Source organism: Nannospalax galili, unplaced genomic scaffold (genome assembly GCF_000622305.1).
Source record: "Nannospalax galili isolate Female #2095 unplaced genomic scaffold, S.galili_v1.0 scaffold1458, whole genome shotgun sequence".
NCBI lineage: Eukaryota > Metazoa > Chordata > Mammalia > Rodentia > Spalacidae > Nannospalax > Nannospalax galili.
Genome location: NW_008341827.1, coordinates 232,960 through 257,864, shown reverse-complemented (window position 1 = coordinate 257,864; position 24,905 = coordinate 232,960). Strand labels below are relative to the sequence as shown.

Here is a 24,905-nt window from a genome sequence, read left to right as displayed (position 1 = left end):
GGGGGCCGGGGGGGGGGGGGTGTTGGCCTGGCAGCAGGAATTCGAAAGCAGTCCGAGGTCGCCCCTGCTGGCGGAACCCCGCGGGGGACCCCGGGCCGCGCGCCCCTCACCTATAGAAGGTCTGCATGTGCCGGTACTTGGGCGGCACCGCCATGCAGCGCAGGTCGGCCTCGTTGCGCACCGCCTGGAAGTCGCCGCAGCACAGAAGAAGGTCCACGGGCCCGGGGCCACGCAGCTCGGCCAGCGCCAGCGTCTCGTAGATCTTGTCCAGCTCGCCATGGCAGCAGCCGGCCACAGCCACCCGCATCCTGCAGGCCTCGGAGCGGAACTCCACCGTGAAGCCCGGCGAAGACCACCGAAGTGGCAGCCAGCTCGGCTCCCGCCAACTCCGACAGAGCCGCACCGCGTTCGGACGCCTGTACTTAACTTCCGGCTTCCGGGTCTCGCGCGAGAGAGGGCGGAACTGTCTTCCCGGCCCACACCGGAAGAAACTTCGAAGCTTGATTGCCAGGCTCCGCTTGTCCGTGTCCGCACGTCCTCGGATCCTAGGAGCCTGACGGGTTTGAAGTTTAAACCTAGAAGGAAACAAAATTTCCAAATAGAAATTTAATGTAGTAAAATTAAACTAGTAAACAAGCGAGCAGGAGCAATTGACTAATTCCCTAGGGAAAACCTCTCCCAGCAGAGACAATTGCCTCAAAGTGAAGTGAGAATTAGAAGTCTTTTTTTCTGATGATATTAAAAATTAATATAATTGTAAGCCGGGCGTAGTGGCACACTCTTTTAATCCCAGCATTTGGGAGGCAGAGGCAGGCGGATCTCTGTGAGTTCGAGGCCAACCTGGTCTATCTACATAGTGAGTTTCAGACAAGCTGGGGCTACTGGGAGACCAAAAAGACCCCCCCCCCAAAAAAATATATATAATTTTAAAATGCAACTTTAAAACTTACTGGTGATTTTAAAACGGGTACTCCTAGGAATTCTAAGATTATTATCATTTTTGGTCTTTTTTGAGACAGGGTCTCCCTGTAGCCCCTGCTGGCCTTAGAACTGGTTATGTAGACCAAGATGGCCTTGAACACAGAGATCCACTTGTCTCTGCCTCCCGAGGACTGGGACTAAAGGCCTACAAAACCATGCCCGGCCTGTTTGTCATTTTTAATTTATGAGTTCTTTCCTTCATTTTGTATACATACACCTTTAGGCACATGTGTTTAAAAATATTTATTTTTATTACTTTAAATCATGTATATCTCTGTGTGGGGGTATGTGCACATGGGTACAGGTGCCAGAGGAAGCTGAGCCATCTCTCCAGCCCCTAGAAGCATGTTTTAAAACATCATTTAAAAAACAAAAGTTTATATAACTTATATCAATGTATCTCAAAAAAAAGTTGAACTAGCAAGAACAGATTTATAAAAAGCTAAGACACATACTTGCTGTTGCCGGCAGGAAAAACTTACAATATGGATGTACTCTGGATAAATTTTAAATCTTATTTTTTCATGCACACCAGCATGTGCCTGGTATCCTAGCTACATAGGAGGCTGGAGCAGGAAGGTTGCTTAGGCCCAGAAGTTCTAGTCACCTAGGAAACACAGGGAAACTCTGTCTCTAAAGACAAACCCCCAGCGCTGGGTGCGGTGTTGCACACCTTTGGTTCCAACACTTGGGAGGCAGAGGCAGACAGATCTCTGTGAATTCAAGGCCAGCCTGGTCTACATAGTGAGTTCCAGGCCAGCTGGGGCTGAGGGAGACCCTGTCTGAAAAGGACCGAAAAAACAACAACAACAACAACAAAACCCAAAAATCCTTAGGTACATCTACATCGTCTATATCTTGATTTCTGTCCTAGCTTATTTTCCTGTTGCTGTGATAAAACACCCTGACACAAGCAACTCAAGAGAGAAAGGATTTATTTTAGCTCATTGTTCAAGGACACAATCCGCCAGGGCAGGGAAGGCAAGGTGCCAGGAGCTTCAAGCAGCTGGTCACACCACATCCACAGTCAGGAAGCAGAATGCACATGCAGCTCAGTTGACACTATCACAATTTCTTTTTAAAAAGGATTATAGGCCAGGCGTGGTGGTGCACGCCTTTAATCCCAGCACTTGCACTTGGGAGGCCAAGGCAGGTGGATCTCTGTGAGTTCAAGGCCAACCTGGTCTACATAGTGAGTTCCAGGACAGCTGGGGCTACAGGAAAACCCTGTAATTTTTATTTTTATGTGTATGTGTATTGCTTACATGTATGTAAGTATGCCAATGTCATGTCTGTGGAGGCCAGAAGAGGTGTCAGATCTCCTTGAACTGGAACTATGGACTGTTACTAGCCACCATGTGGGTCCTGGGAACCAAACTCAGGTCCTCTGAAAGAGCAGCCAATGTTCTTAACCACTGAGTCATCCCTCTAGCCTTATTTATTTATTTATTTATTATTTATTATTTATTATTTATTATTTATTGGTCTTTTTGAGGCAGGGTCTTCTTGTAGCCCCAGCTGGCCTGGAACTCACTGTGTAGACCAGGCTGGCCTTGAACTCACAGAGATCTACCTGACTCTACCTTCCAAATGCTAGGATTAAAGCCATGTGCCACCACGCCTGGTTCCATAGTTATTTTTATGTGTGTGTTTGCCTGCATGTATGTATGTACACCACATAGATGTCTAGTGCATACAAAGGCTGAATGAAGGCTTGAGATCCCCCTGGACCTGGAGTTACAGATGGTTGTTAGCCGCCATGTGTGTCCTAGGAACTGAACCCAGGTCCTCTGCAAGAGAGCAGCCAGTGCTCTTAACAGTGAAAACTGTCTTTCCAGGCCCCTGTATCACAATTTCTAAATGAGAGTCTACTCTAAAGAGAAAGAAATTCAGAATCTTGAAATGACTGATTCTAGTCCAAATGTACAAAAGTACAAAATGATCATGCATTGTCTTGTGCTTGAAATCAGAGAAATCCTTAGAGAATTTTCCTGTATGTAGGTGTTTTCATTGGCAAAACCTGGCACAACTGCAGGGTCAAAATACATAATCACAGTTAAAAAAAAAAAAAAAAACTACAGCCCACTGAACAAAGTAGAAATATATTACAGACAGTCCCAACTTATGATGGTTTGACTTATAGATTGTCAATTTTACAGTGGTGTGAAAGCAAAATACAACCAATAAATGTTGGGAAACCCTGCTGTTAGGGTTGTAGTTCTTCATGTCCGGATAGCCCTAAGGGGCTGGGCGCCAAATGGAAGGACTCCCCTTTTCAGCAGGGGGCCTCCTGCTCTCTTCCTGGCTTACCTGGAAAGTGCCACCAAGCACAGATGCCTGACCTTATTTGGAACATGACCTTTGGCATAGTTACCCGGAGTAAAAACTACCCCCAGGTTTTTTCTATATGATAATCAGGCATTGCCTGATAGTCAGACGATAGAAGCCCACTACCACATGTAAATAAAGCATACTATGAGCACCTATCAGCTGAGGCTTTGGCTACTGCCTCCACACTATAATTTCTCTAGTTCTCCCACTGAATAAACAGAGCTGTTTCATTGAGTCTGGAGCTGTATCACTGCTGTTTCACTGCGCCGTGGGACCAGCCTCCCCGGAAGGGCTTTCTTCCGTCTGTGCTCACTGGCCGTCCTGACTGTTCACCGCTTCTGCTCCCCCTGCCCTCGTGGACTGGTGGCCAACGACCCGTGAAGAGAGGGAGAGAGCCCCGCAAATAAAGCCATGTTTAATTTAACATTTTGATCATTTTTATGAGTTGGTAACATCCTCAGCAGTACCAATGAGGCATCAGCCATGCCATCAGAGGGGTAAACAAATGATACACAAGAGCATGCCATGTGTGGCAGTTTGAATGAGAAATGTCCCCCTATGCTCACATATTTGAACAGTTGGTTCCCAGTTACTGGTGCTGTTTATGGAGGTTATAGAACCTTTAGGAGGTGGAACCTTGGGGGCAGGCTCTGAGTGTTTATAACTTTGCCCAGCTTCCAGTTCTTTCTCTTTGCTTCTTGTACATGTGGATGAAAATGAGATCAGCCAACTTCCTGCTCCTGCCCTCATGGTAACCTCTGGCTACTACCATAGCTTCCCTGCCACAATGGACTCTATCAATCTGGAAGTATAAGCCAAAATAAACCCTTTCTTCCTTAACTTGATTTGGTCATGGTATCTTATGATAGCAACAGAAAATAATACACCATGCTAAGCTATGATGTTCTGTAGGTTTGGTATAACAAATGCATTTTTTTTTTTTTTTTGGTATTTTTGAGACAGGGTCTCCCTGAAGCCCCAGCTGTCCTGGAACTCACTATGTAGACCAGGCTGGCCTCGAACTCACAAGGATCCACCTGCCTCTGCCTCCCAAGTACTGGGATTAAAGGCGTGGCCACCACGCCTGGCAATAAATGCATTTTAATGTTTTTACTAGCATTTATTAATTTTATATGATGGGTTTCATTATGGTATTTTCACACATGCATATAATGTATTTTGATCATAATCACCACTCTCAATACCGTCTCTTGTCCCCCTCCCATTTATACTGATTCCCTTCTTTATTTTTTGATGACACAATGGGTTTCATTAGGATTGCTTACTGGCGCATAGACGAAGGTTTGTTTATGGTATCATGGGCACGTTACCAGTGGCTACAGCAGTTAATAAAATATTTCTCCCTCCTCTATCAACTATTAACCCTTATAAGTCTTCAAGGGGAGAGATGGGACATTGTGAGCCTCTCCCTTCTCCACGACAGGATATTGATGTTCTCAATCCTGTACAGATTATGTGCAGGTAATAATAACTATTTTGAGTGCATGAGTGCAATGCCCACATCATGCCAGAATGCATTACTTTACACCACGCCTTCCCTTCCCCCAGCTCTTACGTACTTTCAGGCCCTTCTGCGATGCTCCTTGTACCGTGGAGGGATGATAGAGATGCCCCATTTATAGCTGAGCATTCAACAATTATTTATTCTCCACACTTTGACTAGTTATGTCTCTGCAGTTACTATGCCTGCTGCAAAGGCAAGCTTTTCTGATCAAAGCTGACAACAGCACTAATCTATGGGCATTAACATAGTTCATTTAGAAGGCAATTTGATGGGCACATTGTATCTATTTAGTAAAACAATGGCAGTAGCTTCTCCACTAGGGAACTAAGATTCCTTCCCCCAACCCCACAAGCCATAGGCTTTTGACTGGTTTTACAATATCAGATGCGAATTAGAGCAGGCCTCTAATCCAGTCAGAAAATAGTTGGTTAACCCCGTAATCTTGCCTGGCTTGCTCGTAGTGCTGTACACAGGGTCCACAGCTGATTAAGACTGTTGATAACAATTCTCCCTCAGCAACCTGCATAGCACCCTCTAGCACTGAGGGCTAGCCAGCAGGAGGAAGCTTCCAGCTGAGTTCCAGCTGGATTTTTCTATGCCACAGCACATATGTGGAAGTCAGAAGACAACTTGTGAGAGTTGATTTTTTTCTTTCCATTGTATGGATCCTGGGGTTCAAACTCAGATTGCCAGATGTGGCAGCAAGCACCTTTACCCACTGAACCATGTTGCTGGTTCCTATTTTTACCCTTTTATTTCCTTCTTTGTTCTTAATCCTTTATCTAAGACATATAAAAATAAATTTAAAAAATTTAAAAAGAGACTGCACTTTTGCTCTTGCAAGTGGCCTGGTTTGGGTTCCCAGTACCCATGCAGTAGCTCACAACTGACTGTAACTCCTCTTCGAGGGGAACCAATGCCCTCTTCTGAATTCCTTCTGAATACCAGGCACACCAGTGGTACAGCTACATACATGTAGATAATCACATATGAAAGAAAAACTTCTAAATCTTAAAAAACATTCCTTCCTTTCCTATTTTTTAAAATAATTTGAGGAAATGTTGGTTTTAGTTCTTTTTTAAAAATTAATTTGTGTTATTATGTGTATGAGTGTTCTACTTGCTTGTATGGAAGTGCACTTATGCACTGGAGTTACTGATAGTTGTCAGCCACCATGTGGGTGCTGGGAACTGAGCCAGGGCCCTCTGCAAGAGCAGCCAGTGCTCTTAACAACTGAGTCATCTCTCCAGCCCTGTTTTTGTTCTTTTCTAAAGTTCTAGTAGAATTCTGCAGTGACTCTGTCTGGGACTGCCTGGATTTTTTTTTTTTTTTTTAGTTGGGAAATTTATTACTGTTTTAATCTTTTTCTTTCTTACAAATCTGTTAGTTTTCTACATCATCTTGGCTCAAATTTATTTAGAAATCCATCCATCTATTTTAGATTTTCCAACTTAGTGGAATATAAGTTTTTAAGGTAGGTTCTTAAGACTTTCTGAATTAGTATCAGTTTTACTGTCTCCATTTTCATCTCTAATTTTATTAATCTGATTCTTCTTTTTCTTTATTTTGGTTAGTTTGGCTAAGGGTTTATTGGTCTTGTTCATTTTTTAGAAGAACTAACCCTTGTCTAAGTCTTTGAAATTTTTTTTTTCTTTTTTATTAACTTCTGCCCTGATCTTATTTCTTTACCTCTACTGCTTTTCGATTTGGCTTGTCTGTGTTTTTCTAGGGCACCATTGAATTATTTATTTGAGATCTTTGTGATTTTCTAATGTAGGCACTTAGAGCTATAAAATTTCTTCTTAGTACTGTTTTCATTGTACCCCATAGATTTTGGTATTTTGGGTTTTCATTTTCATTTAATTCTAAGAATTTTTTATTTCCTTCTTGATTTCTTCGATAACTCATTTGTTAGCCAATAGCATATTGTTTCCTGGGATGCTTATAAGAATTTGTATTCTGGAGTATTTGGATGGGATGTTCTGTACATTTCTGTTTCTTCTTAGTACTGTTTTCATTGTACCCCATAGATTTTGGTATTTTGGGTTTTCATTTTCATTTAATTCTAAGAATTTTTTATTTCCTTCTTGATTTCTTCGATAACTCATTTGTTAGCCAATAGCATATTGTTTCCTGGGATGCTTATAAGAATTTGTATTCTGGAGTATTTGGATGGGATGTTCTGTACATTTCTGTTTAGATCATTTGATCTATGATGTCATTAATGCTGATTTTCCTCTCTTTTTTTTTTTTTTTTAGTTGACTGAGGGGCGACCTATCTATTGGTAAGAGTAAAGAACTGAAGTCATTTATTATTACTATATTACAAGATGCTCCTGCATTCAGTGTGTATAAATTTAGAATTCTAATGTCCTCTTGCTGTATTGTTCATTTAATCAGTATAAAGTGGCTTCTGTTATCTTTTCTGTCTAACTTTGGTTTAGAGTCTGTCAGATATAAGAACAGCAACACCTGTTTCCTGGTCCCATTTGCTTGGAATTCCTTTTTCCACGCTTCAGTCTAAGTTAATGTCTATCTTTAATGGTGGTGTATTTCTTAGAGGAAGCTGATAGATAGATATTGTTTTTAATTTGATATGCTAGTCCTTTTTTTTGAGATAGGGTCTCCCTGCAGTCCCAGCTGGCCTGAACTCAGCAAGTAGACCCGGGTGGTTTTGATCTCCCACCTGTCTCTGCCTCTGGAGTGCTAGGATTAAAGGTGTATGCCACCATGCCTTGCTTAGTCTGTCTTTTGATTGAAGGATTGTAACCATTAATATTCAGAGTTATTATTGAAGTGTGTGTATTATTTCCTGTCATTTAATTGATTTTGTAGTGTTTGGTGTTTCCTAATCTTCCTGTGGTTAAACACTGTTCTAGCATCATTTGTCTCTATAGCTTCTTTGATAGATTCTCTTCTCTTCAGTCCAAAGAATCCTACGAGGATGAGCGTCCTCAGTGGAGCTGGCTTCTTTTCTCATATAATAGTGAACTTTCTCCACCAATTATGACAGATATTTTGTTTTGTATAGTAGTTTGCACAGGCAGCTGCTGTTCTTTCAGAACTGGAACAACATCATTCCATGACATTCTGGCTTTTTAACTTTTCTGTTGAGAAATTTGATGTTTCTCTGTTGGACCTGACTTTATATGTGATGTACTGTTTTGCTCTTGCAGTTTTCAATGTACTTTCTTTGTCCTGTATATTTAGTGTCTTAACTATAATATTATGGAGAATGATTTTTTTATATGTGTCCTCAAACTTGGTTTCAAGTATTTGACAATTTTTGCATCTATGCTCATTATAAAGTTTGTTGTGTAATTTTGCCTCTTTTTTTCATTTCTTTTCTCATCTTTTTTTTCTGATTGTGTCTGGTTTGGGTAGCTTTATAAAAAAGACAGAACCAAAATTTCCCCATAACCCTCAGTCTCTACTCTTACTTAGATCACATTGTGCCTAAAGTTATTTTGCAGCCAAAGCTGAACTTGAAGATTTCTGCCTCCCAGGTTTAGAGGTTTTGCTGTTCTGTGCTTTTTTCCTGTAAAATGGTAATGTCAGTCTAAGAAAACAGAAAAGCCTGGTAGCAGAGTTGTTGGCTGCCCATTTCCTACCTCCCATACCTCATTTCAGATACAGCTGTCATGCCAGTTCTACAAGTGCTCAGGTTGTTGCTGCCTGCCTTCCACTGCAAGCGCGAACCTGCAGACTTTCTGTTCTTCGCATAAACACAGTTCAGAAGGGCAGGAAGTTAACAGCCCTGGGGAAATCCTCAAGCAAGGCAGTGGTGGACTCCTGCTCCAGCATCTCAATAGCAAACCTTTATACTGACTTTTTCTTCTTTTTTTTTTTTTTCCTCTTTCTGACTCACCAATTCTATTCTGTGGAAGTACTTCCCAAATAAACTGCCTATACTCGCATCTTTGTCCCAGGCTCCAGATAAGCCAAAACCAATTATTCAACAATCATTTAACACATGCCTATGTTAGGCACTGAGATAAAAGACCAACAAGATAAAATAATTGGAATTTCCCTGAAGTGTATAATATGAACAAGCAAAGCTACTCTCCCCCAAACCTCCCTAATTGCAATATATTGTGAGAGATGCTACATTACAGGAAAGAACCAACTGACTCCTGAAGATGGGGAAAAATGGGGGCTGGTAAGAAGGCTCAGCAGGTCAAAGCACATGCCACCAAGTTTGATGATCTGAGTTCAATCCCTGGAATCCACATAATAGGAGAGAACCAACTCCTGCAAGTTGTCATCTGACCCAAACACAAGCATAAACACACACACACACTACATAAAGACAACAAAAAAGAAGATATGTAGGGGAAGAGTCACCTAACTCACACTTGCTGGGGGAGCTTCCTGGAGGATGTATTGCTTGAGTTAATGGATGAAATATAGATCATATACAGCATTAACAACTATCATACAATTGTCAACTGAATATTCAGTCAATGTTTTCATGGGCCATGTGCAGTTACTCCTACCTGGTAGTAGTAGGCATAATATGACATAATTTTAGGTGTTGTGACACAGATAGCCATTAAAACATTTATTTATTTTGGTCTTTTTGAGACAGGGTCTTCCTGTATCACCAGTTGACCTGGAACTCACTATGTAGACCAGGCTGGCTTTAAAATCACAGAGATCCACCTGTCTTTCTCCCAAGTGCTGGGTCTAAAGGTGTTGCACCACCACTCCCGGCATCATTTTTGTATTTATAAATGTTTGTACTAAAATAAAAAGGAAAACAACAAATTTGATTTTACAGACTATTATAACTAAGGGCAAGACTAAATTTTTTAAATGGATTGAATTTGGCTTTAAACTATTGAATGAATATGGAACTGGAAAGATGGCTCAGAGAGTAAAGGCACCTATCTGCCATAGAGCCTGAGGACCTGAATTCAATCCCTAGGACTCAAGTAAAAGGAAAGAACCCCCAAAGTTGTCCTAAGACTTCCACACTTGTGCCATGGTGTTTATGCCCCCATAATAATAAATAAAACATTTTAAAATAAACTATTGAATGAATAGAATACCTGGGCGCAGATTGACAAAAATTATGTAGGCAGGGTGCACATTGTTGAGGTTTAGGATGTACTGTTGCAGCAGGAGGATGTGCAATAAAATTCCTGCCTTCCATAAGTCCAACATTTTGTAACAGATCTATAAGCAAGGGTGATAAATGTTACAATGAATTTAGAAACCAAAGTACAAGAGGAAATGAGGAGCAAAGTGAAAGGCTTTTTCCTACAAGAGCACTTGGCTCTTGCTTTGTCCAGGAGAGAGGTGATGATAGCCTGAATTAAGGATAGCTTCATTTATTAGTGTTTTAGTATGAAATATTCAGAGATTTGACCCACTTTTTCCCTTATTTGACTCAGGCTGGAGAAACGCTCTGTTAATGCTTTCCACGTTTCAGGCATGTCGCAACTACTTTATAAGCTCATTTATTCTCGTTAGTCCTTATTTTACATTCAAGATAAGTGTATAAGGCGGCTAAGTATCCTATCCAAGGGAACGTTAACTGGAGTAGCCACAATTAAATTCAGGCGTCTGGCTCGAGAGTATCAGAATAAATGGGTCGGGCACACGAAGCTGAACAGGTCATACCTAGGCGTCGAATCGTGAAACAATTTTCTTGGTGGCCTAAGACCTGGTTTCCAGACCAGTTTCATCGCCTATAAAACCGAGACACTAAAGGCACTAGGAGTTTGGTGTAGAATGCACTAACGAATGCAAACTGAACTTCAAACTACGTAGGTAACTCCACCGACTAGCGCTTTGGTAAGAGACACGGTAAACTGCAATTTATCAGTTCCAGCCGGGGGCAGAGCCTGAGCGAGGTTCCGCCCCCAGCGAGGTGGGGCCGCGGACCTTTGCGCATGCGGAGGCCGCGGTCCCCGCCTACTTCTGACCGTCTCCGTGAGTAGCTGCTGTTTCTGAGCGGTCGATTCGTAAGCAGGCGCCTGGAGCAGCTGCCCCTTTCCCGGGCCTCCTGCCGGGTCTGTCCTGTGCTCGCGCGGCGTGGGGAGCCCGGCGGTTCCGGGCAGCTTGCCCGGCTTCCTACGGAGGCTCCCGCAGTTTGGCCCGATAGGCTGCTGTCGAAAGTGCCGGCCGCACGCCGGAGCCGGCAGTAGCCGGGTGGGACGGCTCAAGATGGCGTGCCTGTTGGAGACCCCAATCCGCATGAGCGTCCTCTCGGTGAGTGACCCGCTGTGGTGGCGGACAGTCCCCGTCCTGCCTTGCTCCCGGCGGCGTGAGCCTCCCGGGCACCACCCCCTGCGGTGGCCTCCGCTGGGATGCACCGGACCCCGGCCCAGCCCGGGCGGCTCCACCTCTTGGGCTCCCACCGGTGCGGGTGCCGGACCGCGTCGGGCAGGTCGGGCTGCAGGGAGCTGGCCTGGCGCGGCGGAGGCTTGGCCGTGCACTTCCCCGAGCTTGCCGCCTGCGGAGGTGCACGCCCGCCTGGAGCGCGCGTCCACACCGCTCCCCCGGCTGTGGCTCCCGCGGCCACCGAGCTGCCGGGCTAGGTCGCCGTGCCTCCTGTCGCGTCCCAGCACCTGGGCCGCCTGCTTCTTAGCCGCAATTCTTAATGTGTGTGGTTATTCAAGCCCCTGTGCCCGGCTCTGAGATTAGAGAAACTGTTTCCTTTGCCTGGTAGTCAGTCCTCCCGGCCCCTGGGGAGAGTGAAACGTTGAAGGAGGGGCCGAAGGGGTGAAGAAAAAAAAGTTAAGTTTCCCTACTATTGGAAGAAGGGAGCGTATTGACACGCCAAGAGGTGATACTAGTTTTTTCTTCTTCTTAAGTTAAAAAACAAAAACAGCGAAACAGGAAGACGATTTTCACTCCTCACTATATTGCCCTTCAAAGAACAGGACCAGGACTGGAAGTTTCTGGGAGATAACATTGGAGAGTTTTACAACAAATTTTATCGGTTGGACTCAGAGTGGTCAGTTTGCCAATAATTCATTTGCTGTTGTTGGTAATAAAGAAGTAAGCAGGCAGAGAATGCTTGACCATCAGAGCCTTATTGAGAGGGTAGCTGGATTATAGGTGATTTTACAGGTTCCTCCAGACTTGTAACTCCAATTACTTTCTTTTTAAAAAAAAAAATTATTTTTTTTATGTGTATGCTTGGCCTGCATGTAGGTAAGTGCACCCGTGTCGGAGGTCAGAAGAGGCTGTCGGATCCCCTGGGACTGGCGTTAAGGACCGTTGTTAGCTGCCATGTGGGTGCTGGGATTCGAACCCGGGTCTTCTGCAAAAACAACCAATGTTCTTAACCGCTGAGCCAACTCTCCAGACCCTCTAACTACTTTCTTTTCTTGAGCTCTCACACCATATTTAAAGACACGGTAGTACACGACTTGATTTAGAGTTAGAGCCATGTGGCAGGCTAAAACTTAAGTTACAATTCAGTGCAAATGTCGTTTGGGAAGCCTGTCAACAAATCTATCCCTGAATTCATTTTAGTAAACCATTTCCTAATTTTTAAATTGCAAGAAGAGAAATACTGTTCAGCCAGGTATTGACGTATATTAGCCCTTTATTCCACTTTGTGATTCTCATCATGTTTTGTGGGAAAACAGGCCAGTGACTTCCCTCATTGTAGTAAAAGAAACAAAAGATGTGCCTTCATTGTTAAATTCCCTTTTTTGTTTGTTTGTTTGTTTGAGACAGGGTCTCACTAAGTAGCCCTGGCTAACCCGCAACTGGCTACGTAGACCTTGAACTCACAGAGATCCACGTGCCTCTGCCTCCCAAGTGCTGGGATTAAAGGCATACCACCATGCCCAGCTTCAGTTCCTTCTGATTATGTCATCATCTTGATGATGTCATCATCTTGATGATGCCATCATCTTGATTTCAGTTATCCTTTAGTTTACCTGTTTTGGTTTTGTAGTTTGCTTTGTTTTGTTTTCCACCGCGATGTAACCCAGGGCTTTGAGCACATTAGCTAAGTGCTGTTCCCCTGAGCAGTCCCTGCCCCACCTGAGATTTTTTTTTTTTTTTTTTTGCCTTTTTGTCCATTCTGTTTTGGTATACAGTGAAAAATTTCCATTTATTTCCCTAATAAATGATTATATTCTGCTTATTTCATTCAAAACTTCTTGAAAAGTTACTTCCCACTTTCAGTTAGAATTTGCTTTAGCCCTAATCCCATTTGGAAGCATATTTAAAGGTTTTCATAGCTCTTCAGTGTAACTTTTCAGTTCTAAATTTCTAGGGCCTTGGGACATCAGAGCTTTGGATAAATGATTTAAAATGTCTAAACTCACTGATCTTACCTTCCAAACAGCTTATAAAAGCAGTGCTTTTTATATTAATTAGAAATTACTGGGTGTTGAGGAGACTGCTCAATGGATAAAGTGTTTGCTGAACAAGCATGAGGACCTGAGTTCAGATCCCCAACACCCATGTAAAAAGCTAGGTAGGGTGGTGCACACCTGTAACCCAAGTGCTGGGGGGCAGAGACAGGCCTATCTTGCGGGCTGGTTTGCTGGCCAGTCAGACTAGCCAAAACAGGGAGCTCAGGGAAAGATTTAATGAGAGACCCTGTCTCAAAAAATACAGGAAGACACTGGATGTTGACCTGTTGACCTCTGGTCTCTACACACACACACACACACACACACACACACACACACACTCTTCAATAAGCTTAATAAGCTACTTACTGTGTACCAGTTAAATTCAAAACCTGTATTGTATACTTAAAAGGATATAAAAATGCTATCAAGTCTGAATGACTTCTGAGTTTGGTAAATTGACCAAATGGGAAGTCACATTGTTTTAAATGATTTCCATCTACAATCCTTGATACTTTCTTCCTGAGAGACCTCGATTGCTTGGACTACTCAACTTGCACATCTGTCCTGCCTGACTTCACTTTCCTCTGTCTCTAGTCTTTGTGTGGATGTCACCCACTACTTCTGACAAAGTACATTCATTCTCCTAAGAGAATTTATTATGACTTCCCACCCAATTGCATACTGTCTTTACTAATCACTCACTGTTAAATTCCCTGAATCTTAGGCTTTTCTTCCTTTTATGCTTCTGTGAAGTCAGGTGTTAAGCTCTGTTTCTTTTTATTAGTGTTTCTTAAGTTTCTGAATTCTTTAGGACATTATTGTTTTGTGTGTACACTATCACAGTGTCCTTTTAATTATGATTACTAAAAAATATCTGTGCACTTATTTTGTGTGTGTGTGTGTGTGTGTGTGTGTGTGTGTGTGTACATGTGTGCCACAGAGTGTATGGGGAGGTCAGAGGATAACTTGAAGTCTGTTCTCTATTGTCAGGGTAGGTGGCAAGCACCTTTACCTGCTGAGCCATTTCACTGGTCCTTAATTATTTTTTGAGAGGGATGTCTTATGATATTGCTGATCTTGAACTCCTGAATTTAAGTGACCCTCCTGCCTCAGCCCCCTGAGTAGCTGGAACTGCACATGTGCCCTCTTAAATCTTGCTTTATTTTTTTTTGCCTCAGTTCAAATCCACTTCACTAATTTTCCTGCAGAACACTTTGGACAGCCAGTCCTCTGTTTGAATTCCTTAGTGGACTCTGACTGCAGAAGGGCTTGATGTACCTATTTTGTTCTGAACTTGAACATTCTTTAGTTGCTGCAGGAACTTTCTGTTCCGTATAAATGAATTTCTCAGGTTGAAGTTGATCACTGATTCTTATAAATCCCAGTAACTTAGCTCTGTCTGCTCCTTTGTAATTGAAGCTTTGTGTAGCAATCCTCAACACCCCAACCCCTCATCCCCTCATCCCCCAGCTCTCTCCAAGATCTCTGTATAAAACTTAGAAGGGCCTCTGGGGCTGGAGAGGTGGCTCAGCACTTAAGAACACTGACTGTTCTTGCAGAAGACCTGGTTTCGAATCCCAGCACCCATATGGCAGCTAAGAACTGTCCGTAACTCCTGTTCCAGGAGATCCGACAGCCTCTTCTGACCTCTGCGGGCATTGCACAACACGGGTGCTCACCTACCTGCGGGCAATACACGCATATACATAAAATAAAAATAATAAAAAATATTAAAGCAAAACTTACAAGGGCCTCAAATTAAAGACCTTTCTTCTTCAGCCTTTAAAAAGTGCTGTGTGAATTGTATCATGTAATGCATGTTAAACTTCTGCAACTTGCCAGTCATAACATGAGGTTAAGGAATGCAGTGTGAGCTACACAGACCTGTCATTTCCTTCTGGAAATTTTAGCCCAATGAGGAAAATAGACATCCAGTAACAACCCAGAATGAGGGGTGGTTTCCCTGAAGTGACACTGAGCAGGAACTTCAAGAATGAATTAGAGCAAAAGAAAAACTGTGACAGAGAACATAGAGGCAACTGTTTTGTGGATGCCTTTAATAATAGCCTATCATATCTCCTTAGAGAGTAAACTAATTCAGAGGTAGGTACTTGACCTTTTTTTTTTTTTTTTACTAAATCCACTATTACAACATTTTGCAAATACAAGGTACCTCATAATTGCTTGATTGAACTATTTCAGGAGGTGGTCAGACTCTCCAGTTCTCTTTTTAGTGTGCTGCAGCCATTCCTGTTTAGCCTCAGCCTTTCTGACACACTTCCAAATTCTTCCCATGTTTTTAAGACTTTAGATGGTTTAATGTTGGTTGTATTTTTAAGGCCATTTTATTTTGGAGTAAGTATAGGTTCATAGGAAGTTGCAGACTCACAGAGGTCCTTGTGTGTGTAACCACTTAAGTTACCTATGTTTACATTTTACATACTCAGTGTATCAGGAACAGGAAATCTTTATAAGTATGTACATGCTTTTGCAACATTTTTTCACCACTGCTGTTAAGATACAAAACTGTCCCCTCATCCAGGGTCTCCTTTGAGCCACATCTTTACTCACCTCCCCCACCCTTTCCTTGACTCTTGGTGGTAACTGGTTATCTCTTTTCCCTCTCTGTAACTTTGTCATTTTCATACCTTGCCATACTGTATGTGACCTTTTGATTTTGGCTTTTGTCCGACAGCATAACACTTTTGAGATCCATCAAAATTATTGCATGTATCAATAGTTTGTTCCTTGTTCTTACGAAGTATGATGTCCCAGTCATCAGCATCTAGTGGAAAGTTCTGTTTCTAGCTTTTGGCAATTATAACCTGCAATGAACAATCATTTACAGATTCTTTTTGTGGATGTGATTTTTAATGTCTGAAACAAGTACCTAAAAGTGTAATTCCTAGAAGTATTATTTTACATATGATAAATAAAGAAACCGATGAACTTCTCCAGAGTGACTGTACCCTTTTATTTTCCTATTAGGAGTGAAATTCATGTCTAACATCCTTACCAACGTTATTGTTATTTTTCATTTTAGCTTATTTTTTTTAAAGTTTGTTTTCTTTTTATGTGTATGAGTGTTTTGCCTGCATGTATGTTATCACATATGTAACTGGTGCCTGTGGAGGCCAAAAGAGGGCATCCAGTCTCCTGGAATTGGAGTTATAGGCAGTTGTGAGCTGACATGTGCATGTGGTGTGGGAACTGAACCTGGGTTCTCTGCAAGGGCTCTTAACTGCTGAGCAGCTCTCCAGCCCCTTCATTTTAGCTTTCCTAATGGACATATGGTGATACTGTACCACACTCTTGCTTTGTGTTCATTTCTTTAGTGAAGCAATGTTGAAATCTTCTCATCGTTTATTTGATACCTCTACGTCCTCTAGGGAAATATTTCTTTGTATCCTTTTTTGCTCATTTTCTAATTGGACTGCTTTTTGATTGTTCAATTTACACATTTATCAGGGAGGTGTTTGCAAGTGTTTTCTCTAGCTTGTCTTTTCATCTGTTAACCACGGGTTGAAATGATCCTTGGGACTGGAGGTATGGCTCATTGGTAGAGCAAGACCCTAGTTTTCAATCCCTAGCACCCTTCTCCCAAAGAACCTTTGATCACAGCCTTACACCTTACACAAAAAGTAACTCAAAGTGGGTCATCGATTTTATTGTAAAACATTAAAAAAAAGAAAAACCACTTTCATATAAAATAGGAAAAAAAACCCTCCATGAAGAATTCTAGATCTACTTAAACAATTGAGAGATTTAAGAAAATACAGATTTATACCTTGTGAAAGATCTTTTCAAGAGGAGGATTACATATTAGTTTGGTCACTTTTTTTTGCGGGGGGGAGGGCGCAAGTCTTTTTGAGACAGGGTTTCCCTGTAGCCCTGGAACTTACCAGGTAGACCAGGCTGGTCTTGAATTCACAGAGATTGGCCTGCCTCTGCCTCCCAAGTGCTGGGATTAAAGATGTGTGCCATCATGCTGGGCAGTTTGATCACTTTGTCACTGTTTGAGAGAGGCCTTTGAATATAAAATGCCTTTGAATTATGTTGTAGGCTGGTATGGACAGTCCAGGTACTTGTTGATTTTAATTGGCTTCTTTTTGGTGTTTTGGTCTTTTCCAAATGCCAGTATGCCTTTTTTTGGACAAGTAACCTTTAGCACTATTCTAAGTCTAAATGTTCTTTGATTTTTGTTCAGTTCTTGACAGTTGTTATTTTGTTGGTCTTGCCTATTGCTGAATTATTGATTTGTTCTCGTGTGTGGGCGATTGGCAATAATTAGGAAAATTCTGTGAAGTTAAATCCAACTACCCTCTAAGCATAAATTTGGCCTTTTGTTTTTAGTAATAAATACAATACAAAAATGAAATCTGTTCAGCAATTTAAAAATGTTTGCAATTAGTTTACACTACAAGGCACCAGTAAGCTCAGGGTTTGTCAGGAGTGGTCTAAAATTCATCAACAATCTGTGAAGAATAGGGGCTGTTTATTATATGTTTCAGGACATTTTGCTGTTTGTAAGGAAAGCTTGCCACCCAAATTTAGACACTTGGTACTCAAGAAGCTTTTTAATCTAGTAAGAATCAGAAACACCTTAGTGTAGACTCTTCAGATTTCATCTGGAGAGCTAGCCTTCTGGTTGGTGCTGACTTGAGCCCTCCCTCTTTAAGAAGGCCAGGTGGCATGCATGATGAACAAGTGCTCTGTCACTGAGCCGCCTCTACTGTTTGATTTCTGATTTGACAGTTGTTTTCAAGTAAACATGCCATGTTGATTTTGGGGTAAAGATAGGATGTTATTTATCAAAACAAAATTCCTACTACTGACTGGAAATTGAAGAACAGCCCTTTCACTGAGTGCTGGGCCTGTGAAAACCTTATCTCCTTTAAGGACAAGCACCACTCACCTTATCCACAAAAGAGCATGCATATGCCTAAAGGGCAGAAGTTTAGCTGCAGTGGGCTTGCAGATTCACTTTGGTCAACTCCTTTACTTGTCCTGACTATAGTTACCAAAAACGTGTACTATCAAAGTCATCTTGGAATGTTAAATAAAAGTAACAATAATGTTTTAAAATTCATGTAAGGAATCATGTATGGGGGCCTAGATCCAAGGAATTTAAATTGTTTCGTCCAGAGTTTGCCAGTGAACTAACAGTGAATTGTGTCCACCTTGAGTACTTTGTGTAGCAGATGCCTTGGAGTGCAAAGCCAAGTTAACTGGAGAACAAGGTAGAAGAAAATAAGGCAGTTGAGGGTCATGGCACAGGCAAAATGGAAAAACAGGTCAGAAGCGTCTCATGATGTTGCCGTAGTTGTGAGAGGCCACCATGTGGATGGCAGGTCGGACAGATCCAGAGAGAAAATATAACTGGAAAGCTCTGTTCCAACTCTTAGACGAGACTGCTGAGTGCTGCTAAGTACCATGGATAGCTCCCCGGCAAGGCTGTCACTGCCTCCAAGAGCTTGAAGCACATCAGACCCTTTGAATCAGAAGGCAGCTGGCCTGTCCAGACATTCTGAGGTATACCATGAAAGATGATACCCAGGATCTCTAGGTCATTACATTATTACAGTCTTGAATAATTTAAACTATTGTATGGTGCAAGACAGCATCATATTTGTGTATGAGTGGCTCACTTTGTTATGTCAAGATTGAGAAATAGGCATTTGGTGTGCTTGGAGAATTTCCTTGGCTACCTCATCTTGAAGGCATCTGGATGAACTTTAGCCAACCTAGAGAGAATCTCCATTTTTTTGTGAAACTCACAGCCCTTTTATTCCATGTGTGCTTGCCAGAGATAGTCTCACTTCTTTGGACTGCTAGATTATATACTGTTTGGCTCCATAGGTCTTTAGCTTATTCATATTATCTACGGGGATCTCTTAGTTCTCAGTTCAGACTTTTGCACCTACACTGAAAATTAAATGTATTTATTTTTTAGTAGGATAAAGACTCATCAAAGAGCAAATACATCTAGCTAACTGTGATTTGTACTATACTTAAAAGAGTAGAGACTATAAGGCTTGATTTTTAGAAGCATGAATGCTAAATTGCTTTTGGATCATGTGGCCATCAAAGAAATTATTACTAGTGTGCCAGAGCCATAAAAATATTATTACATTAGAAACTCATTAGAGAAAAAGTAAAGATACTCTTCATATCCCCTTTCATCTGACTGTGAACTGGCTTTTTATTAATGAAAAAATATTTGGTTGTATGTGAGTTATGGAAAATTTGCCTGGAAGAAATCCTGTAGATAATCTTTAATTCTTGTCATTTTTTTTTATTGGGGGAAGACTGAGGCCTGGATGTATGAACTTGCCTGCTGTTGATAGCTAGGTGTCAAAGTCCAATCTATAGAGTCCCACATTTAAAATACAAAATAGGGATGGTGAGTTGGATCGGCAGGTAAAGGAGCCTGCCTCCCAAGCCTGACAACTATGTTCCACCCCCAGGACCCATGTGGGTGGACAGAAAGAGCCAACTCCTACACACACACACACACACACACACACACACACACACACAGGCTCATGCTTGCCCACACATAGACACACACGTGTACATGCACAAATACATAAATGAAAAAAAAACCCTACCAAAATTGTATTCATGGCCTTACATTTTAGAGTTGATGTTGAGATTTTATGAACACTGATTGAGATATTGTTCATAAATTCTATTCATATATAAAACCTGGTTTTCAGTCTTCATCGAGAGGTCAGGGTTCTCTGAGAAAAGCAGATAAAGTAAAAAAGTTACATATTTAGCATTTTCATGGTGATATTTGTTGAGTGAAAGCAGCTCACATTCTCGGAGTCTCCATTGTGCTAAGTATGGTACATATCGTATGGGTGGGGTCCAGCTTGCCTGGAAAGTGACATTTTAGAGCCTGTCTGTGGTTACTCGGTGTAACAGGAAAGGGGTTTTTATTAATCTGGAAAGGAATGATGTGAAACTTTAGAAATAAGAAAGAATAATCCTATGAGAAAAAAATTAAGGATAAAAATAATTCCAAATATATTATGTAAGGGGACTAAAAGAAATTAATAATATAGATCTGATTGGGTCCTAATGGGATCAGAAGTTTACCAAAATACTAAGAGCAGGACAAAATATAAAGCACAGAGTCTTGGATATGAGTAGTGTGGACATTTTTCTTTTTCCTGTTTTTCTTTCCTGTTGAAAGCTAGTAGGAACTTTGAAATAGATAGTAAGGGCATGATCGCTCTCTGCATGTAGTAGGTCTGTCTCTGTTAATAGCATTATCCTTTCTGTGCTGTTCCAGGAGGAGGATAACTCCCCCTTCAAAATTAGGAAGGAATTGTTTAGCATTTAGTTTTGTCTGAGAGTGAAATTAGCCCTTTGGCAGAGATATATTTATTTTCCCATAATTCTACAAGTGACAGTGAGGCGGTGTCGAGGTTTTGTGTCTCTTGTGATCTTGGAACCTAAAGCAGAGGGAAGCATGGAATTTGAAGTTGAGACACAATTTAATAAAATGCCACTCAATATTGGTTTCTAGTGTCTCAATTGTGGCATTCCTGATGTCTCTACAGACAAGTTCAAACACAGTAGGTGTTCCAGGACTTTAAATATTTTATTTATTTATTTTTATATGTACGAATGTATTACACACACTGCATGTGTGTAAGTGCACCTGTGTCGTGCAATATCCTGGAGATCAGAAGAGGGCATTGGAACTGGAGTTACAGATGGTTGTTAGCCACCATGTGGGTGCTGGGAATTAAACCTGGGACCTCTGCAAGAGCAGCCAGTGGTCTTATCTGTTGAGCCATCTTTCCAGCCCCTCTAGGACTTTAAAATGAATAATTGAGACTGTTTAACTGGTTAAGCAGTGCATTTCAGAATAGTAACAGTATCAAAAGGAAGTTGTGCTTTTAAAAAATTGTTTTGTTTGTTTTGAACTGATAGGTTTTGGAGACAGTAGAGACTGAGATTTTTATTTTATGCTAGGGATGGGAATGTATTTCTGAGGCTCCCACTTCACTGGGTGGCTCATTACAAGCTCTTACAGTTAGTTGTTCCCAACCTCCCCAGGTTCTCTCTTTCTTATGCTGATACTTACAAATTAAGAGTCCTTGACTGTTTCAAAATGATGCCAGCTTTAATAAAGGAAAAAGCAAACTGATTACACATATTTAAGTGTGTAAATAAATACTCAGGTTACTACTATGTCAGGAAAAAGTCAGAAACTCATGATGTGTTTCCAGATGTGTAGGGGTTGGCTGTGCCTGTGATAGGCATGCTGCAGACTGACAAAGGCTAGTTGTTATGGTTACTTAAATGTATTCATTAGGGATTTTGGTGTAGCTTTTTGAAATGTCTGAACTTTTGATAAAAGTGTCTAATAATTCAAAGTACAGCCATTTCTTTATTCATAAAGAATCAGAGTTCTTGGGAAGCTGATTGTACATTAAGATAGTATAAAACATACTTTGTATTTATATATAGAATGAAATTGGATTCTAAGCTCAAATTATTATGGCTAGGTTTTTTACCTAGGTGACTGGATAGTGTGGAGTTGAGGGATGTGGGCCTGCTCTCCAGGGCGTCTACCCTCCCTGGTCCTTGTTCATTGGATATCAGTAGCTAAATGTGTTATTCTCACAGCCAAAAATTACTTCCATGAGGAGCACTGTTTTAGTACTGATGGGCATTCTGAATGGTGTGTGCAGCTTTTTCTCCCTGCTTCCCTTTGATCCCAGCTTATGACAGTGTTGCTACAATAGAGAGACATGAACATAGACGTATAAGCTCTGCGGAGACAGACACTTTTCTCTTTCTATTTTGCTCTGCATAGAGCATTGCCTGTACAGCCATTTAAATCTTTGTTGATTAACTGAATTAATAAGTACAGCTTCAGAGTTTTGTATTCCCTTCATAGGCTATGTCATTTTAATACTAAATTGTATTTTCTTAAATATACTTTATGGTTTTACAGCCATCTTTTATATGTTTGTGTTATTTCACCTGGCAAATTAAGACTCGTGTTTTTTGTTTTTTTTTTTTAATTAAAATCATCCTACCTTCCATCCCACCCCTAACTTGAGGTAATTGTATCTTCAACTTTTTATCTTGTGGTGTTTTTTTGTTTTGTTTTGTTTTGGTTTGGTTTGGTTTTTTTGGTCTTTTTGAGACAAGGTCTCCCTGTCCTGGAACTCACCATGTAGACCAGGCTGGCCTTGAACTCACAGAGATCCGCCTGCCTCTGCCTCCCAAGTGCTGGGATTAAAGGCATGTGCCAACCACCACGCCCGGCCTCTTGTGTTTATTTTTATAGCTAAATGTACCATTTGTTACAATTTACATTTGTAACTTTCTTGCTTGTGCTGTGAATACCTTGAGGGTAAAAGATTGTATTTTATGTCTTTCTTCCCAGCAGCTGGCATAATACCTGGGAAATTAAAGGTACTGATGGATTTCAGCCTGAAGTAGGTTTGAGATTGAATCTTAATGAGTTCAAGCATCCTATTTTTAAAAATTGTGTTTCTTCTATCGTTTCATACACTGGGATTTTCTCTGACATGATAAACATTGTAAGTAGTTTGAAGTTTATAGCAGTTTGTGAATTAATTAACATTAAATTTTGCTTGGCAGACACTGGTTTAAGCATTTATTTCTTATGGGATCAGAATTCCACATTGAAATTTGTAATATTTTGATTCCTAAAGAGCCATATGAGTTAAATGAGAAATTTGATATGAAAATACTTTGTAAACTCTAACATGCTAAACAAGTGTGTTAATTTTTTGGTCAGGTATTAGCTTGGTCTGAGGTTAAGCTGCTATTGTGAGGACAGGTGTCTTTGAATACTTTTTAACTAGGTTTATGGATAACTATGGGGCGTTAGACTAAGCAGTTGTCTGTTTTTGTACAACAAAAAAATCAAATTCTTGGGGCTGGAGTCATGGCTCAGTGTTAAGAGCACTGGCTGCTGCTCTTGCAGAGGACCATGGTTTGATTCCCAGCACCCACATGGCAGCTGACAACCATCTCTTACCTCTAACAATCCCTATTCCTGGGGTCTAATGCCCTCTTCTGACCTCGGCAGGCTTTTCGTGACATGGGTGCATTTGCATACATGCAGGCAATACACTCATACACATAAAATAATAAAAAAATAAATAAAATATTTTAAAAATTGAATTCATTTGAAGTTAGTAGGGTGCATTTACAGGGAATTATCTGTGTGTTCTCTCTTTGAGCTGTACTCTGAGCTGTGTGATAATCATTTATGGCTGAAGAAACAATCTGAAAGTCAATTTCACAGAGATCCACCTCTTTTTGTTGTTGTTGTTGTTGAGACAAGGTCTCGCTATGTATATCTGGATGATCTGGTCTGGAGCTCACTGTGTAGACCAAGTTGGCCTCAAACAAACAGATCCTCCTGCCTCTGCCTCTGCCTCCAAAATGCTGTCATTAAAGGCATATGCCATCATACAGAAACTTACATAGTGGTAAACTAGGGCTCAAACATAAATCTACAAATACAAATTGTTTTTTTCTACTACATTGTAACTATAAATAAAGAATAGTACATGTTAACAAAATTTACATACGTAGAACTCAAAAAAAAAAAACTACCACTAGGAGAGTAAATGGACAAAAGAATGGGCAAAGGAATTGAACAGCCACTTTTTAAATGAAGACGTACCAATGGCCAATAAATACATGAAAAAAATATGTTCATCATCTTTTAACTGTCAGGGAAATGCACATCAAAACTACATTAAGACTCCGTTTCAATCCAGTCAGAAATGCTGTTATCAAGAACAAATAAGCAGTGTTGATGAGGATGGAAGGTGGGAGAAAGGAACTTGTTATACACAATGAAGTCCATTCACTAAGGAAATGAGTGCGTGGGTCCCCCAGAGAATTAAAAATAGAACTACCATATGACCCAACTATACCACACCTGAGTATATACTCTAAAGAATCAAAGTCATCTTACTGTAGAGATACCTGCATACGGGGGCCTGGAGAAATGACACTTGCTGCTCTTCCAGGGGTACAGTTCCCAGTACCCACATGGTAGCTCATGTTCCCTGTAATTGAGTTCCATGGGATCTTACGCCCCTCTTCTGGCCATGGGCACTGCAGGTATGTCGTGTACATATGTATAGTCAACACATACCATGTACATAAAATAATAAATCTTATTAAAAAAGATAACTGGGGCTGGAGAGATGGCTCAGCGGTTAAAAACACTAACTGTTCTTGCAGAAGACCCGGGTTCAAATCCCAGCACCCACATGGCAGCTAACAACTTCAGTTCCAGGGGATCCAACAGCCTCTTCTATCCTCTGCGGGCATTGCACAACATGGGTGCACTTACCTACATACAGGCAATATGTGCATACACATAAAATAAAAAATAAAGATAAATAAAATAAATTTTTAAAAAAGATAACTGCATATACATATTTGTTACAGGACTATTTATAATTGCCAAGTTATGACATCAGACTAGATATTAGATATGCATTGCTTAAATGGACAAAGAAAATGTCATATGAGAACACAGTAGTTTAATATTCAGCCATAAAGAACAAGATTATGTCACTTGCAGAAAGATGGGTGTAACTGGAGATCATCCTGTTAAGTGAGAGAAACCAGATGCACAGACAAGTACAACATGTTTTCTTTCATATGTGGGATTTAGAAGAAAAAAGACGAGTTGTGAAAGTCAAAGGGTGTGGAAGCAG

The 24,905-nt window shown here is 41.1% G+C and overlaps 2 protein-coding genes across 3 annotated transcripts in view; one reads left to right on the top strand and one right to left on the bottom strand.

Annotated features, from left to right (window-relative positions):
* Positions 1-447, bottom strand: part of Dbr1 (debranching RNA lariats 1) — a 12,646-nt gene extending 12,199 nt beyond the window's left edge. The window contains exon 1 of the mRNA XM_008837440.3: positions 111-447. Within this exon, the coding sequence (XP_008835662.1) occupies positions 111-307 (197 nt within the window). The 5' untranslated portion in view covers positions 308-447. The remainder of the gene's footprint in view (positions 1-110) is intronic.
* Positions 448-10,758: 10,311 nt separating this feature from the next.
* Positions 10,759-24,905, top strand: part of Armc8 (armadillo repeat containing 8) — a 110,318-nt gene continuing 96,171 nt past the window's right edge. Inside the window, exon 1 of one of the 2 annotated variants that reach the window (XM_008837437.3) lies at positions 10,759-11,053. In XM_008837437.3, the coding sequence (XP_008835659.1) occupies positions 11,009-11,053 (45 nt within the window). In that variant the 5' untranslated portion in view covers positions 10,759-11,008. The remainder of the gene's footprint in view (positions 11,054-24,905) is intronic. The other variant, XM_008837439.3, reaches the window with a different exon arrangement.